A 17148-nucleotide genomic window follows, 5' to 3' on the forward strand; every position below is an offset into this window, starting at 1 on the left:
CTAAAGCATTTTTATATGTAAGCAACGAAACAGCTGAAAGGGAAATGAGGAAAACATTTCCATTTGCAATAGCCTCAAAAAAAACAATACTTGGGAATCAATCTAACCAAAGAGGTAAAAGATCTCTACAATGAAAACTACAAAACATTAAAGAAAGAAATTAAGGAAGACCTTAGAAGATGGAAAGTTCTCCCATGTTCTTGGATAGGCAGAATTAATATTGTCAAAATGGCCATACTACCAAAAGTGCTATACAGATTCAATGCAATTCCAATTAAAATCCCAATGACGTACCTTACAGAAATAGAGCAAGCAATCGTGAAATTCATCTGGAAGAATAAGAAACCCAGAATAGCTAAAGCAATCCTTAGCAGGAAGAATGAAGCAGGGGCTATCGCAATACCAGAACTTCAACTACACTACAAAGCAATAGTAACAAAAACAGCATGGTATTGGCACCAAAATAGGTAGATCAATGGTACAGAATAGAGGACACGGACACAAACCCAAATAAATACAATTTTCTAATACTAGACAAAGGTGCCAAAAATATGCAATGGAGAAAAGATAGCCTCTTCAACAAATGGTGCTGGGAAAACTGGAAATCCATATGCAATAGAATGAAACTAAAACCCTATCTCTCACCCTGCACAAAACTCAACTCACAATGGATCAAGGATCTTGAAATCAGACCAGAGACCCTGCATCTTATAGAAGAAAAAGTAGGTCCAAATCTTCAACTTCTGGGCTTAGGTTCAGACTTCCTTAACAGGACTCCCATAGCACAAGAAATAAAACCAAGAATCAATAACTGGGACAGATTCAAACTAAATAGGTTTCTCTCAGCAAAGGAAACTATCAGCAATGGGAAGAGAGAGCCTATAGAGTGGGAGAATATCTTTGCCACTCATACTTCAGATAGAGCACTAATTTCCAGAATATATAAAGAACTCAAAAACCTCTACACTAAGAATACAAATAACCCAATCAACAAATGGGCTAAGGATATGAACAGACACTTCACAGAAGAAGATCTACAAGCAATCAACAAACATATGAAAAAAAGTTCACCATCTTTAGTAATAAGAGAAATGCAAATCAAAACTACACTAAGATTCCATCTCACCCCAATTAGAATGGCGATTATCAAGAATACAAGCAACAATAGGTGTTGGAGAGGATGTGGGGAAAAAGGTACACTCATACATTGCTGGTGGGGCTGCAAATTAGTGCAGCCACTTTGGAAAGCAGTGTGGAGATTCCTTAGAAAACTTGGAATGGAACCACCATTTGACCCAGCTATCCCACTCCTTGGCCTATACCCAAAGGACTTAAAATCAGCATACTACAGAGATACAGCCACATCAATGTTCATAGCTGCTCAATTCACAATAGCCAGACTGTGGAACCAACCTAGATGTCCTTCAATTGATGAATGGATAAAGAAACTGTGGTATATATATATACAATGAAATATGAGCTATAAAGAATAATAAAATTATGGCATTTGCAGGCAAATGGATGAAATTGGAGAATATCATGCTAAGTGAGATAAACCAATCTCAAAAATCCAAAAGACGAATGATCTCACTGATAAGTGGATGATGACACATAATGGGGGGTGGGAGGGGGGCAAGAATGGAGGAAGGAGGGACTGTATAGAGGGAAAAGAGGGGTGGGAGGGGTGGGGGGAAGGAAAAAATAACAGAATGAATCAAACATCATTACCCTATGTAAATGTATGATTATGCAAATGGTATGCTGTTACTCCATGTACAAACAGAAACAACATGTATCCCATTTGTTTACAATAAAAATAAAAAAACTAAAAAAAAAATGCACAGTTACTATTTATCTGTGCCATGTAGTCAGTGTGGCAAAGCAACTCTATGCTGAAAGTTGTTAAATTACTAACTTACAGCTCACTCCTTTGATTAAGACAAATTTGTAATGTTTTGTAAACAAGAGGCCTGGGGTGTAAGTTAAGTGATAAATGTAAAGAACACCTGAGGAGGCTGGTCTCTAAAGTCTTTTCATCTTCCAATGGCAAAACTGGTGGACTTCCTCTAGGAACTTCCAAGTTTAAGTCAGAGCCTGTGAACAGCAAAATTAGATGAAATGCTGCATTGAATTCATTTTCCTTCTCTCCCTCACCTTCTTTTTCCCTTTCTCCTGTTTCATACATTGTGCCTTATAAGCCAAAGGGTCCTACTTTATTTGGCCTTTGGAACAAATATGAACTGAATAGTCTCCATAAATAGTAAGGTATTTCATGTGTCTCCTCTTTTCAAATCACTCTTTATCTAAAACTCCATTCTTCCACCCATCCATCTTTCTATGTATTTCCTCACTTCAGTTCCACTATCAAGAAAAAAAAAATAATGTAAAATAAAACAAACCCCAAACATCTCCCAATGGCCTACAAGGGCCCAACTTGATCTGAGTCCAACGGTCTCTTGTGCCTGCTCCCTCTAGCTCAGTATGCAACAGCAGCCACTCATCCACCTTTTTTTCTGCAGCATTCAGTACAGTAGTCACTAGCCACATATGGCTATTTAAATTGAATTAAATTGAATTAAAATTAAAATTCAGTTCTTTAGTCACACTAAGTCACATTTCAAGTGCTCAACATTCATATGTGACAAGTGGTTACTGTATGGGACAACAGAGAGAATGCTTTCAACATTATAGAAAGTTCTATGGAACCCTGCTCTAGAGGAAGGAATGACTCTACTTGTGAAAGCTTCCATCACGACAGCCAGAGTAACTAGGGGAATAATAGTTCCATCAACCAATGAGTGAAGAATGGGAGACTGGGTATGTTTTGATCCCCCCACACCCTGCTGCAATCCTCTTTGGTACCTGGGATAAGTACTTAGCCACTGAGCCACATCACCAAACCTTTTTTTTTTTTTTTTTTTAATTTAGAGACAGGGTCTCCCTGAGTTGCTTAGGGCCTCTGTAGGTTGCTGAGGCTAGCTTTGAACCCATGATCCTCCTGCCTCAACCTCCTGAGCCACTGGGATTACAGGCGTGCACCACTGTGCCAGGCCCCCGAAATTCTCTTTGAACACGTAGTTCTGCAACCTCTTGAAATCTATGCCCCAAGTCTTTGCTGCAGAGGAGTGGGGTTTGTATGATTCTGTATCCAGGTACCTGTGAGCAGGACCTTGAAGGTTTCTCAGCTCATGTCCCCACAGTCCAGCAAAGGATGGAAGTCAGGCAAGGAAATGGTGTCTTTCTGCTTTGGTCCAAAGCAATTGATGGAAGAGATCCAGATGTGCAGGGAAAACTGGGGACAGTTGTGCAGAAATTGCTGAAAGAGTGAGTTTGTGGAAAAGTTCTTTTAAAGTTCTATAGCTTGAGCCGGGTACAGTGGCGCATGCCTGTAATCCCAGTGGCTCAGGAGGCTAAGGCAGGAGGAGTGTGAGTTCAAAGACAGCCTCAGCGACTTAGAGAGGCCCTAAGCAGAGGCCCTAATTCAGGGAGACCCTGTCTTGAAATAAAATATAAAAAAGGACTGGGGATGTGGCTCAGTGGTTAAGTGTCCCTGGATTTAATTCCTGGTTAAAAACAAATAAAAACCCTCTATACCTCTATAGATGGAGCTGTAACCAGGCGGGGCCTTCTCACATGCTTTCCCATTCCAACATTTCAAGTCTGCCAGACAGTGTGATGCCTGCCCTTCCCTAAAGAGGTGTGGTAATTAGGGTTCAAAAAGTTTGAGCTCCTTATCCACCATCACTCTGGTGGGCAGTGGCCAAGATAGGATTGGAAGGTTTCCAGACTCAAGTCCATTTTGTCCCTACCCTGCTCCTAAGGTCACTATTTTCTTATCCTTTAAGCTACTGACTTACACAACCCATCATGATGAGGGGTTTTTGTTTTGGTTTGTTTTGTTTCAGGAACTTCCTGGTAACAATGTTTGAACTCTTGCATCAGTTAGGACTTTTGGTTGTAACTAAAATTGGCCTAGGCGAAAAAGGGAAATCATCGATTCAAATAACTGAAAAGTTCAGGGGTGGCTCTAACTTCAAGTATCTCTGGATCCTAGGTCTCAAATGGTGTCAATAAATTCTGTATTTCTGCTTTTAAGGTTTTTTTTTTGGTTTGTTCATTTGTTTTGGTGTTGGGGTTGCTTTTGTATGTGGTGCTAAGGATCAAACCCAGGGCCTCCTGCAAGCTAGGCAAGTGTTCTATCACTGAAGTACATCCCCAAGTTCCCTTTTGAATTTTATTTTGAGACAGGGTCTTCCTAAGTTGCCCAGGCTGGCCTCAAATTGCAACCCCAGCCTCCTAAGTAGCCAGAACTCCCAGCTTGCTTTAGAACTCTTGGGATGTGAAATTAATTTGAACATCCCCAGTACTTAAGTTTGGGTTTTGGAAAGCATCCTAATACCAGGTAGCAGAGACAATATGGTCAGGGCACAGGTGGCTCACTGCCACTCCTCCCATTCTTCTTGCCATCTTGGATCCAGAATTTGAATAAGAGAACCCATTGGCTGAGTTTTAAGTTCCTCTGGCTTTGATATGGGGGAGAGAGGTTTTTCTGGTTCATTAGGCTTCCATAGTGGAAGATGATCACTAGAAGTCAGCCTTTCACCACATAACTGGAGAAGAGTGATCACAAATGGAAGCTGGGAGCCTAGGGTTAGGGGTGAAGCTCAGTGGAGTATGAGGCACTGGGTTTGATTCTCAACACCACATATAAAGAAATAAATGAATAAACAAAGGTATAAAAAAAGAAAGAAACTGGGAGCCTAGAGGAAGAGGGAATAGAAGGTGATCAAATACCCATGAATGTCTACCTTCGGTCGCATTGGACCTCGAGCATCATCTCACACTCCCTACCAGGCTCCCTGATCTCACTACATTCTTCATTTGACGTGTTGTATTCAGGCTTCTTTGCAGTCATATCACTCACTCTGCCTGGAAGCACTTCCCTCCCTTTCCCACCTGCAAACTTCTTCTTATTGTGCAGACCTGTTCAAAAGGTCCCTTCCATTTCAAGGGAAAGACACTATAAAAGGGCACAAATTCCAGGAGGGGAGGACTACTTGCAGGCTGCCTGACAGTGGCATTCCTCTGTCCTTCCTTCTCTGTTTGCTTTACTTCTCCCTAGGAGGAAGGAGCCAATCTGGGTCCAGCCCTGGGGCCAAGGTCTCTACTCAGGTGTAATCAAGAACTGCCAGAGGTGCTTTCACTTTGATGAGCTCACCTGTACATCTCATAGTTCTGCTTTCATCCTGTGGACTTAATAGCTGTCACCTCAATATGTTCCCTTTGAAACCAAAGGTGGAAAGGTGTCCCTACTCCTCCTACCCTCCTGATGTGTTTCTTCTCCAAGAAATTTCCCACGGCCTGCCTGTCTTCTAGCAGAATTAGTAAGTGGCTATATTCGATCTTCCTTTCCCATAAATTACCTTGTGTTAGTGAGGACTCCTTTGGTTGAGGGTCAGAAGTCTATTGAAATAGGTTTTATTAGCTCATATAACTGAGAAGTCTTTTTTTTTTTTTTTTCTGTCAGTGAGTCAGATTGAACCCTGGGCCTTGCACATGCTAGGCAAGTACTCTACCACTGATCTATGCCCCCAGCCCCTATAACCAAGAAGTCTTTTTTTTTGTAGGTGGGTTCCAGGGATTGAACTCAGGGCCACTCGACCACTGAGCCACATCCCCAGCCCTATTTTGTATTTTATTTAGAGATGGGGTCTCAATGAGTTGCTTAGCACCTCTCTTGCTGAGGTTGATTTTGAACTCACCATCCTCCTGTCTCAGTCACTTTAGCCACTGGGATTACAGGTGTGTGCCACACCCAGCCAAGAACTCTTAATGATGCTTCTAGTTGTAGGATCCAGGCTCTCAAAGTCATCAGGAATCAGTCCATCAATATTAGTTATCAAATGTTACATAACAAATCACCCAGGAACTTACGGCTTAAAACAACAACAATCAATGATCATTTCCCAGTTTCTGATGGTCAGGCTTTCTTAGCTGCGTAGTTTTGTCTTGAGATCTGCTATGATTTATACATGATTGAGTGTCTCCCAAGGATCCATGTGTTGGACGTTTGGTTCCAGTATTGTGATATGGTGTGGCCCTTTGGGAGGTGGCACCTAGTGAGATGTCCTTCACTGAAGATATTTGTTTAGAGGGATTAAGGTATTTTCATGTGAGATCCTGGTTAGTTCTCACAAGAGGGTTGTTGGAGGCAAACCTAGCTGGTGCCTCTTCCATCTCTCTGGCCTCCTGTTTCAAGTTGTAATCACTTGCTCCCATACATGCACCTGCCATTGCAATTTGCTGTAAGGTAATACAGCCGAGGGGCAGCCCTCATGAGAACCTGTGCCATGCAGTTTGGACTTTCATCCTCCAATACCATGAACTAAATAAATCTCTTTACTTTGTAACTTAACCTGTCTTGGGTATTTTGTTATGGTAATGTAAAACTGACTAATACCGGTTCTGTCATGAGAGTGCATAAGCAGTATTCATTTATTTTGTGGTGCTGGGGATTGTGCATGCGAGGTAGGCACTCTACCAGCTAAGCTACATCTCTAGTCCTGCAGTATTTATTTTTGAGGTGGCTATTTCACATGACTGTCAAATTGGTGCTAGTAGCTGGCAGATTTTACTTTCTTCCTACATGGGTGACTCTGTAGTGCTGCTAGAGTGTCCTCACAATATAGCAGCGGGTTTCCCCCAGAGTGAGCAATCCAAAGACCAAGGCAGAAACTGAAATAACTTTTATGACCTAGGCTTAGAAGTCAAACACCTTCGCTTTTGCCAGTTCTATTGGACACACAGTATAGCTCTGATTCAATGTGGGAAGACACTACAAAAGGGCACAAATCCCAGGAGGGGAGGACTATCTTGCAGGCTGCCTGACAATGGCATTCCTCTGTCCTTCCTTCTCTGTTTGCTTTACTTTAGTCTCAGATAGCCCATCCTTGAGCAAGACAAAGATGGCCATCAATGTCACCAGGCCCACATTCTAACCTGTTTTACAACCCCTGTGGAAAGAAAGTATCTTTCTCCAAGTTCAGGTAAAAGTTTCGGGGCAAACTCTGATTGACCTAACTTGTGCATATGCTTATCTTGAATCAATTGCTGCATTCTAAAGACGCCATACTCTGATTGGTCAGACTCAGGCCACACCCCTCAGTCCTAGAACTAGAGTAGAGTTGGCAGCACTAGAGTAAGGTGGAAAAAGTGAGGAAGGGCTGGTTCCCTAAGGAAAAATCAAAGTGTCATTACTAACCACAACAAAATGCCGGGCAGGAAAAACAGCACATGTACACCCCATCTCACTCCCTGTGCTCTAATTGTTCCCTACTTTAACACTTTTTCCATGGGATTAGAATTAATTCTAAGATGATCCCAAGATCTCAACCCCCATTGGATGTGTGTTTTTTATTTTTTTCCCAGAACTGGGAATTAAACCCAGGGCCTCACATGCTAGCCAAGTGCTCTACAACTGAGTTATACCCTCATAACATCTTACATTTTGAGACAGGGTCTTGCTAAATTGCCCTAACTGACCTTGAACTTGTGATTCTCCTGCTTCAGTCTCTGCAGTACCTGGGATTACAGGCATGCACCATTGGGCACAGTTGTACGTGCCCTTTCTTTCAGTTATTCTTCCAGCTAAACAATGATCTAGATTCTTCTATAAAATAATTTTTTGTGGTAGCAGGCTAGGCAAGTGCTCTACCACTAAGTAACTACACCCAGCCCTCTGTAAAAGATTTTGCATATGTAATTAAGGTCCCAAATCAGTGACCTTAAGATGGGAAGATTGTTCTTGGGCCTGGTCAAATAGGCAAGCCCTTGGAAAGGACAAGGTTTTTCTACCTGGCAAAGGAGATTCAAAATGTGAGAGATTCAAACTAAGGGAGATTTTCTGTTTCTGACTTTGAAGCTGGAGGGAACAACATGACCAGAAATGCAGGTGGTCTCTGGGAGCCCAGGTAGCCCCTAGTTGACAACCTGCAAGGAAGCAGGAACTTTAGTCCTACAAGGAATTAAATTCTGCCAACAACCTGAATGAGCTTGGAACTGAATCTTCCCCTAGAGACTGCAAAAAATTAAGCCTTACTCTCAGCTTTGTGATATTCTGAGCATAACACCCAATTACCCAGTATCCAATTGTTATGTACAGATTTGTGAACCATAAATGGGTCTTATGCAGGCTTCTAAGTTTGTGATAATTTGCTATACAGCAATAGAAAACTAATATACTTCATGATGGACTCTGAACATTCCTGAAGTTGGGGAATTCTTTTTCACCATCTTAACCCCTCATCCTCAGTAGGACCTGAAACACAAATATGTCCCTATTCCTACTTCCAGTCCCACTATCCAAGAGAGACCAGGGAACCCAGCCCTTTATTATTCTACCCTCATCCACCAACTCCCAACCCCCTTCCTCAGGAACCTACCAAGGAAGATGCTCTGCACAACTTTCCACAAACACTTTATGCCCCACCAGTCCCAGGAGGGCAGCTTGCCCAATCCCTACTTCCCAGGCCTCAGAGACCTTTGTCCAACCCCATTGATCTGGACTCCTGGGTAGTCAGCTGGACCAAGGGACAGACGCCATGAGGCCTCTGCTGCTCCTGGGGTCCCTGCTGGTGAGCCTGGAGCCAGTGCTTTCGGTGAGGGCTATGGGAACCAGGATTGGGCAAGGATGGCCCTGGGGGGTCCCTATCACAGCCTTGGCCTCTACCTATGACCTTGTGGTCCAGGCAACATGGAGGCCTGTGTGGGAAGGTGAGTCCAACCCAGAAGGCCCAGGCAGAGGAGACAGATAACCACAACCAGTGGATATGTGAGCATGGCCTTCATTTCTGCAGGGGACAGGTCATTGAGGAGACCATGGGAGGAGGAAGGAGGATCCAGATCTTGTGAGGAAATCTTTGCATTTCCAGGCTATGAGAGCAGGTTGGGGGCTAGCATAGGCTCAGGGGCAGGTTATGAATTTCTAGGCAAATTCCCAGCCTCTGTCTCTCTCCTGTAGATCCCACCTTGGAAAGCTCACAGGGAGCATAAGCAAGGAGTGGGTGAGCCCACAGTAGGTAAGTGGACCGGCTGCCCCTCTGAACGTGCACTTGGGTGGAGATAAGCATGGTAAGACATGTGCGGTCTCAGGGGCGGTTTCAGTTCCTTGGAGCAAGAGGAGGGACCCTGAGCATTGGGTAGTTCTGGTTAACATTTTGACCTGAGTGCCTACTATGTGCCAGGTCTTGGACCCATGGGTGCCCGTGACCCAGAGTGACAGTGAGCTATATATGTTCCTTGAGGACAGACTAGAGCTGGCTCCAGCATGTGTCTACTATTATGCCATTACACCTGGGCTCCTGCCAGTCTTCCTCATTTTCCCCATCTTTCCCCTTTCTTTTCCTTGTTTCAATACGTCATTGGCATCAGTCTATCACACAGAGGTCAGGGCCCTCAATGGGCAAAGAGGGATCCAGAGCAGGGTTCTGGACCCCAAAATACCTCTGAATCCCAACTTTATAACTTGTGAGCTAGGCAACTCTCGGTGAGTGACTTGACTTCTCTGTGCTTCAGTTTCTCCATGTGTAAAATAGGTCTGTTAATAGTGTACCTCCAGGGGCTGGGGAGATAGAACCAAAACAAAAAAAATCTATTTTGGGCTGGGGAGATAGCTCAATCGGTAGAGTGATTGCCTTGCAAGCACAAGGCCCTGGGTTCAATCCCCAGCACCGCAAAAAAAAAAAAAAAAAAAAAAAAAAATAGTGAACCTCCCTGAAAATGAGAAATGAGTTGTTGATCCCCATAAGGTACTCAACCCAGAGCCTGGTGCACGACAAATACTTTTAAAACTTTAGCTCTTAATAATTCTCCAATTCAAGTTTTTTTTTGTTTTTAAATTTATTTTTATTGTAACAAATGGGATACATGTTGTTTCTGTTTGTACATGGAGTAACAGCATACCATTTGCATAATCATACATTTACATAGGGTAATGATGTTTGATTCATTCTGTTATTTTTTCCTTCCCCCCCACCCCTCCCACCCCTCTTTTCCCTCTATACAGTCCCTCCTTCCTCCATTCTTGCCCCCCTCCCACCCCCCATTATGTGTCATCATCCACTTATCAGTGAGATCATTCGTCTTTTGGATTTTTGAGATTGGTTTATCTCACTTAGCATGATATTCTCCAATTTCATCCATTTGCCTGCAAATGCCATAATTTTATTATTCTTTATAGCTGAGTAATATTTCATTGTATATATATATACCACAGTTTCTTTATCCATTCATCAATTGAAGGACATCTAGGTTGGTTCCACAGTCTGGCTATTGTGAATTGAGCAGCTATGAACATTGATGTGGCTGTATCTCTGTAGTATGTTGATTTTAAGTCCTTTGGGTATAGGCCGAGGAGTGGGATAGCTGGGTCAAATGGTGGTTCCATTCCAAGTTTTCTAAGGAATCTCCACACTGCTTTCCAGAGTAGCTGCACTAATTTGCAGCCCCACCAGCAATGTATGAGTGTACCTTTTTCCCCACATCCTCTCCAACACCTATTGTTGCTTGTATTCTTGATAATCGCCATTCTAATTGGGGTGAGATGGAATCTTAGTGTAGTTTTGATTTGCATTTCTCTTATTACTAAAGATGGTGAACATTCTTTATATGTTTGTTGATTGCTTGTAGATCTTCTTCTGTGAAGTGTCGGTTCATATCCTTAGCCCATTTACAAGTATTTTTAAAAATATGAAAAAACTTAAAATTTAGCTCTTAGGCTGGTATTGTAACTCAGTGGTAGAGAGCTTGCCTAGCATAAGCAAGGTCCTGGGTTTTAACCCCAGCATTGAACAAAAATTTAGCTCTTATTACTGAGCTCTCACTTAGATGAGGGGTGCCTGCCATCATCTCTCCTTTCTCCAACCCTGTTGGTTTTCCATTGCCTTCATTCTTCCAGGCACTAATTGTGTGTGTGTGTGTGTGTGTGTGTGTGTGTGTGTGTGTGTGAGAGAGAGAGAGAGAGAGAGAGAGAGAGAGAGAGAGAGAGAGAGATTAGATTCCTATATTAGATTCCTATGTGTGTTACTAGGAACTGAATTCATGGGCACTCAGTCACTGGACTACATCCCCAGCCCGTTATTTTTTGTTTTGGGGTAGGGCCTCACTAAATTACTCAGGTTGGCCTTGAACTTGTGATTTTGCCTCAGCCTATGGAATAACTGTGATTACAGGTACATACCACTGAGCTCAACCAGACACTAAATATTTATCTAGAGCACACAACGTTCTGGGGTCTGTGAACTAGTTGGTTCCTACCCTGGTGAGTTTGGTCTGGTATGGTCAAGTCCAAGCCCTGAAGCATAATGGCAGGCCTAGTACCATGCAACCCTGGACTTCAGCAGCCTCCTCTCCTCACCCCACACCAAGCCAAAGTGCTCTCCCTCCTCTTGCCTGAACCTTGGTGTCCAGTCTTGGGTCTTAGGGTCTAGACCTACTTAGGGTCTCCTGCCTCTGTCCATCCCATTTACATCTTAAAGATTCAGTTCAGATCCCTCTACCTCCCTTTATCATCTAGGCCCTGGTTTGGCATTCGACACTCTGCCTTTAACAACAAAATGGCAGAAAATGTTTTTGAGCACATACTATGTGCCAGGCACAAAGTCACCATGAACAACAACTTCACAAATACTGTTAAGACTCCTGTGAGCCTCTGATTAAAAATATTTTCTTTAACCATCAACAAAAGACATCTTATGCAAAGTATATGTTGTTGGTTCACTAACAGTGACTTCACAGTCAATAGCACTATCACTCATGCCCAAACAAACTTTCTCTGACACATTTATTCCCTAACATATGCTGCAGCCCTCTTGTACTTCAAAACAATAGACACATCCTCAGCATAGGTTTGGGGGGCATTTCCAGTGGTAAAATCAACCACAAAAAACACAATGTGGAAAACACTGTACTAAATAGACTATAAAAAGGACAATTGTTAATAGTATAAGAGCTGAAAGAAGGCAGAATATCACCTCATTGGCCCTCAGTGGGGAATATGTAAATTTGTCTCTGCTCTGGGTATGCCCACAATTGACTGTAAAAGTATCACTTGTGTGTGTTGGTGTGTGTGTGTAGCGCTGGGGATTGAGTCCAGGACCCTGAGCACATGCTCTACTACTGAGCTACACTTCCAGCCTGAATTGCAAGTATTGATTTGGGAATTACAAATAAATTTTGGCAAGTAGGCAGATTTGCAAATATGGAATCAATGAATGATGAAGGTCAACTTTATACTATTATCTTTGCCATTTTACAGATGAGGAAACCAAAGCTCAAAATGGCTAAGTGGTTTTGATATTTAACAATAGTTAAGTGCTAACCTTGTGGCAAGCACTCTTCTAGGCTTGCTCAAGTTCACACAGCTAATAGGTGGTGGAGTTATGAATCTGTTCCAGCTGTCTGATTCCAGAACCCAGCTTCTTAAGCAGAATGCTGTCTTGAGCACACAATGATATTTTCAAGGGTCTAACCTTTTTCCAGTCGGATCCTGTGAGGTGGAGTATGGGCAATTGGGCACAGGGGAAATTCTCAGGAAGTGTGTTATTCCTGCAGTTCTTACTGTCACTGGGGAGCCCTGCCACTTCCCCTTCCAGTACCACCGGCAGTTGTACCACAAATGTATCCACAAAGGCTGGCCAGGCCCCAGACCCTGGTAAGATTCCCCAACAGGGTTGGAGCAGGGGCCTGGGATCCATGGATTTTGCCAATTGTTCTATCCAAGAAACCTGCTTGGAGAGAGGAAGCTAGGGATGGGGGAATGGGGCTAGCCCCTGGGATAAAGCAGGAGAGCCTCTGTTTCTACAGGTGTGCTACCACCCCAAACTTTGATCAGGACCAGCAATGGGCACACTGCCTGGAGCCCAGGAAGGTGAAAGGTACTGCACACAACCTCTGGGTGGCCCAGGACCCTCACCACACCCCTAATTCCTGGCTATCAGCAGATTCCATGCACCTAGGATTCTGGGCCTAGCCCCTTTTCTCCCTTGACAATACCCCTCAGAAGTTCAGTGGGAGAGTTCTGGAAAGGAATAGCCTCCTTTCGTGGATGAATAAACTAAGGCTTGGAAACTTGGAGTCTCCATGTCCCGTGACATATAGGTTCAGGTAGGGACTTGGTCCCCACCTGTGTGAGTTGGGCTCCCCATTCCATCTCTCAGACCACTGCAGCAAACACAGCCCCTGCCAGAAAGGAGGGACATGTGTGAATATGCCCAATGGACCACACTGCCTTTGTCCAGAACACCTCACTGGGAAGCACTGCCAGAGAGGTAAGGAGGTGGTGTCTGCCAGGGGAGGGGACACTGGGGAACAGAGGCAGCCCTCGGCCTACTGAAGAGATTCCTGGATCCCTGGAGACTTGTCATGATCCCAGCCTCTCTGGAGACCTAACCCTTTTGTCCCCAGAGAAGTGCTTTGAGCCTCAGCTTCTCGGGTTCTTCCATGAGAATGAGATATGGCTTAGATCTGGACCAGCAGGTGTGGCCAAATGCCACTGCAAAGGTCCTGATGCTCACTGCAAGCCACTGGCCAGCCATGGTAAGTGGATTGATTGGGAACTGACTGTGCAGGAGGGCTGAAGATCAAGAGAATTTTGTGGGTGGTGTGCCCAAGGGTGGCTCAGTTTGCTCCTTCCCCTAGCCTGCCGCACCAACCTGTGCCTCAACGGGGGTCGCTGCCTGGAGGCGGAAGGCCACCGCCTGTGCCATTGCCCAAAGGGCTACACTGGACCCTTCTGTGACTTGGGTGAGTGAAAGTCTCAAGGGAAGCAGGAAGCCAGCCCCCACGTGGGCAGGGCATGCCTGAGAAGGACAGAGGAGAACGGGAAAGTGGATGAGAGGGTCCTACAAGAGCCGTCCCCTAGCTTCAGGAAGCCTTTCACTCCCTAGATGTTGAGGCAAACTGCTACCATGGCCGTGGGCTCAGCTACCGTGGCAGGGCCAGGACCACCCTCTCCGGTGCAACTTGTCAGCGGTGGGACTCCGAGGCCACCTACCGGAACATGACTGCGGAGCAAGCGCTAAGCTGGGGACTGGGCCACCACACCTTCTGCCGGTGCACCCACTGGCTGGGGCGGGGGAGGGCAACCCCTTCCGCCTTACGTCCCTTGGCGGGGAGGCTCCCCACGCTCTAACAGCGCCTTCTCTTGAGGTTTCAGGAACCCGGATAATGATACCCGCCCGTGGTGCTTCGTCTGGAACGGTAATCGGCTGAGCTGGGAGTATTGCGACTTGGCACAGTGCCAGGCCCCAACCCAGGCAGCACCTCCTCTCTGGGATTTCGTTGAGCGTCAGGATCTTCCCAAGCCCCAGCCTTCCGCATTGCAGAAACCTCAGCCCACGACCCAGCTCCCGCCTCAGTCCCAAACCCTAGGTATTTAAGTTAGAAAGAGCCAAGAAGTCTGAGCAAGGAGGCGCGGGACCAGATAGATTCCGGCCAGCCGGCCGTGGGTCTTCTGTCCTCAGTCTGGGCTCTTCCTACAGCCTTCTCGAAGCAGCAGTCGAGGACCAGCCCTCCCAGCTGCGGACAGCGGCTCCGGAAGCGGCTGAGTCGAATCGTCGGCGGACTAGTGGCGCTACCCGGGGCACATCCTTACATCGCAGCGTTGTACTGGGGAGACAGTTTCTGCGCTGGCAGCCTTATCGCCCCCTGCTGGGTGCTGACCGCGGCTCACTGCCTGCAGAACCGGCGAGTACCCGCCCGCCCAGTGCCCCTCCGGGAACCCTAGCCGGTTCCTTTATCCTGAGCCCAGCTTCTGCGTCTCGCCTGAACCTGTACCCTATTTCCTCCACCCCCCCGGGCTCCCTAGAAAGAAACTGAAATCCAGGGAAAGGTTCGAGAGCAGGATGCTCCTCTAGCAAGCCTGTGGCCAGCTCTGAGCTCGCTGCCTCCCCAACCCCGCCCGCAGGCCGGCGTCAGAGGAGCTGACGGTGGTGCTCGGCCAGGACCTCCATAACCAGAGCTGTGAGCAATGCCAGACGCTGGGCGTGCGCTCCTACCGCCTCCACGAGGCCTTCTCGCCCATCACCTATCAGCACGACTTGGGTGTGTGGGGGCGCCCCTAAGGGGATGGGGAGAAAGTGTGGGGAGGTCTCGCGGTCCCAACGTTCCCTCCTAACGTTCTTGCCCACCCGGGTTAGCTCTGGTGCGTCTTCAGGAGGGCGCGGACGGCAGCTGCGCGCTCTTGTCGCCTTACGTTCAACCGGTGTGCCTACCCAGCGGCACTGCCCAAACCTCCGAACCCGAGGACGCGTTCTGCGAGGTGGCGGGCTGGGGCCACCAGTTCGAGGGTACGCACAGCAGCTGGGGGGCGGGCGTGAAATCTTTGGACACCGGAATAGGCTAGAGAAGCCCTCAACTGTGGCATGGTCCAGGGTGCCTACAGTAGAAGTGGCACAGACCTGACGGGCTTTGAGAGCGTGCAGGGCCCTTGTCCCTGTAGTTCTTTCTTCCCAGTCTGGGATTCACTGTTAGGTCCCCACATCTCCTGGGGGTACAGGGAGAACCTCGCTTTCTCCTAGTTTCCTCTGGGTGCTGGACTGCAAGGTCTTACTTGAACACAGTCCCTGCGTTCCAGCCGCTGACAAACTGCTTGGGTAGCTAAGTTCTGAGACACCGGATGGGAGGGAGGGGTGGTGTTCCTGCTTCGGCTCCTCCCATTTAATTCTCCGCTCCTCTCTGGACCTAAGTTTCCTCGCTTGTGAAATGGAGTTAACGGCATTTCCTTCCCCCTTGGGCTTGCTGTGAGGGAGCCCTTTTAAGGGCAACCTTTTAAGCTTACAGAGCAACAGCGGGTGCAGAAGCACCGTGCAGCCTCGTCCAAGTTAGTGCTCTGAGGAATGTGCTCTGGTTCTCAGGGGCGGAGGAATATTCCACCTTCCTGCAGGAGGCGCAGGTGCCCTTCATCTCTCAGGAGCGCTGCTCAGCCTCCGAAGTACACGGGGACGCCATCCTCCCTGGAATGCTCTGCGCTGGCTTCCTCGAGGGTGGCACCGACGCGTGCCAGGTGAGCCCTGGGGCCTGGTTGGCGCCTTCCCCCGTCCAATCAAGCTCAATGAGAGGGCGCTGAACTGCGCGTCCCCTACCCAGGGTGATTCCGGGGGGCCTCTCGTGTGTGAGGACGAGGTTGCAGAGCACCGGCTCACCCTGCGAGGCGTCATCAGTTGGGGTTCGGGATGTGGCGACCGCAACAAGCCTGGCGTCTACACCGACGTGGCCAACTACCTGACTTGGATCCAGGAGCACACAGCTTCCTAATTGCCCAGGGATTCCGTCTTTCCCTCCTGGGTGATCTCGGAGTAGGAGGATGGCTGGGGCATGATCATGGACTAAAGATTGTACCACATTCCTCCCTGTGCCAACTGCCAGGTGCCAGGGGCACAGAAACTCAATAAAGTGCTTTGACAATTCTCAGGGGTCTCATTTGGAAATGAGAATAAACCTGTACATAGCTCCTTCACTGCCCTCATAGAACAGGATCGGTGAGATCTTTAACATGAGAGATTTGAGATTCTTATCCAGGTAATGTTTACCGTGTACTATACCCTGTGCAAGGTGACTCCTATTTCTAATAAGGAATTGAACCTTTTAAGCTTACAGAGCAACTGTTCTCAGCTTTGCTCATCGGGATCAACTGGGGAATTTTGAGCCTAGATCAACCTGAGACCAATTAAATCGGTATCTCTAGGAATGGGGTGTGAGTAATGGTATGTCTTTAAAACTCCTCTGATTATTTCACTTGCAGCTGAGATTAAGAACCATAGTTAGAAGTGCTTAATAATAAAACGGTGGACCCCAGGCGCTGGGGACTTGAAATACCCACCCAAACTCTCACTAGGGCAGGGGCGTCGCCAAGGAACTTGTTAAACACATGCATTCTTAAGGTACATTCTATACTACTGATACAGAAACTCCAGGGCTGGACCCAGCAATCCGCCAACCTTCCAGGGTTCTGGATGCTAAGTCTTGAGAATTCCATCTGGGGATCGAATGGTTCCCTTACAGGCTGAAAAGTTCGGCCGTTCAGACATGCATCTTTCTTTTTTGTTCTTAAACCCATCTTTTAAGTGGGTCATTTAAGTTGGTTTTCGAGGG

The 17148-nt window shown here is 46.6% G+C and overlaps 1 protein-coding gene across 3 annotated transcripts; it reads left to right on the top strand.

The window, feature by feature from the left end:
• The first annotated feature begins 8558 nt into the window (after positions 1-8558).
• Positions 8559-16463, top strand: F12 (coagulation factor XII). 3 transcript variants are annotated; one of them, XM_047556045.1, is made up of 14 exons: positions 8559-8657; positions 9020-9077; positions 12610-12709; positions 12862-12932; positions 13215-13325; positions 13462-13593; positions 13696-13800; positions 13944-14109; positions 14213-14427; positions 14538-14742; positions 14963-15099; positions 15195-15344; positions 15912-16060; positions 16144-16463. In XM_047556045.1, the coding sequence occupies exons 1-14, from the start codon at positions 8601-8603 to the stop codon at positions 16309-16311; spliced, it is 1824 nt and encodes a 607-aa protein (XP_047412001.1). In that variant the 5' UTR covers positions 8559-8600; the 3' UTR covers positions 16312-16463. The 3 variants fall into 3 exon arrangements, with proteins under 3 accessions (XP_047412001.1, XP_047412003.1, XP_047412002.1); XM_047556046.1 differs by having other exon boundaries at positions 8567-8633; XM_047556047.1 differs by lacking the exons at positions 15912-16060; positions 16144-16463 and adding an exon at positions 15576-15673.
• Positions 16464-17148: the final 685 nt, after the last annotated feature.

This window comes from Sciurus carolinensis, chromosome 6 (assembly GCF_902686445.1).
Source record: "Sciurus carolinensis chromosome 6, mSciCar1.2, whole genome shotgun sequence".
Classification (NCBI taxonomy): domain Eukaryota; kingdom Metazoa; phylum Chordata; class Mammalia; order Rodentia; family Sciuridae; genus Sciurus; species Sciurus carolinensis.

Coding starts and splice junctions, on each gene's coding strand:
- F12 (XM_047556045.1), top strand. CDS start 8,601: ATGAGGCCTCTGCTGCTCCTGGGGTCCCTGCTGGTGAGCCTGGAGCCA. Junction 13,801..13,943: donor TGGACCCTTCTGTGACTTGG/GTGAGTGAAAGT, acceptor TTCACTCCCTAG/ATGTTGAGGCAAACTGCTAC. Junction 14,743..14,962: donor GCTCACTGCCTGCAGAACCG/GCGAGTACCCGC, acceptor CCCCGCCCGCAG/GCCGGCGTCAGAGGAGCTGA.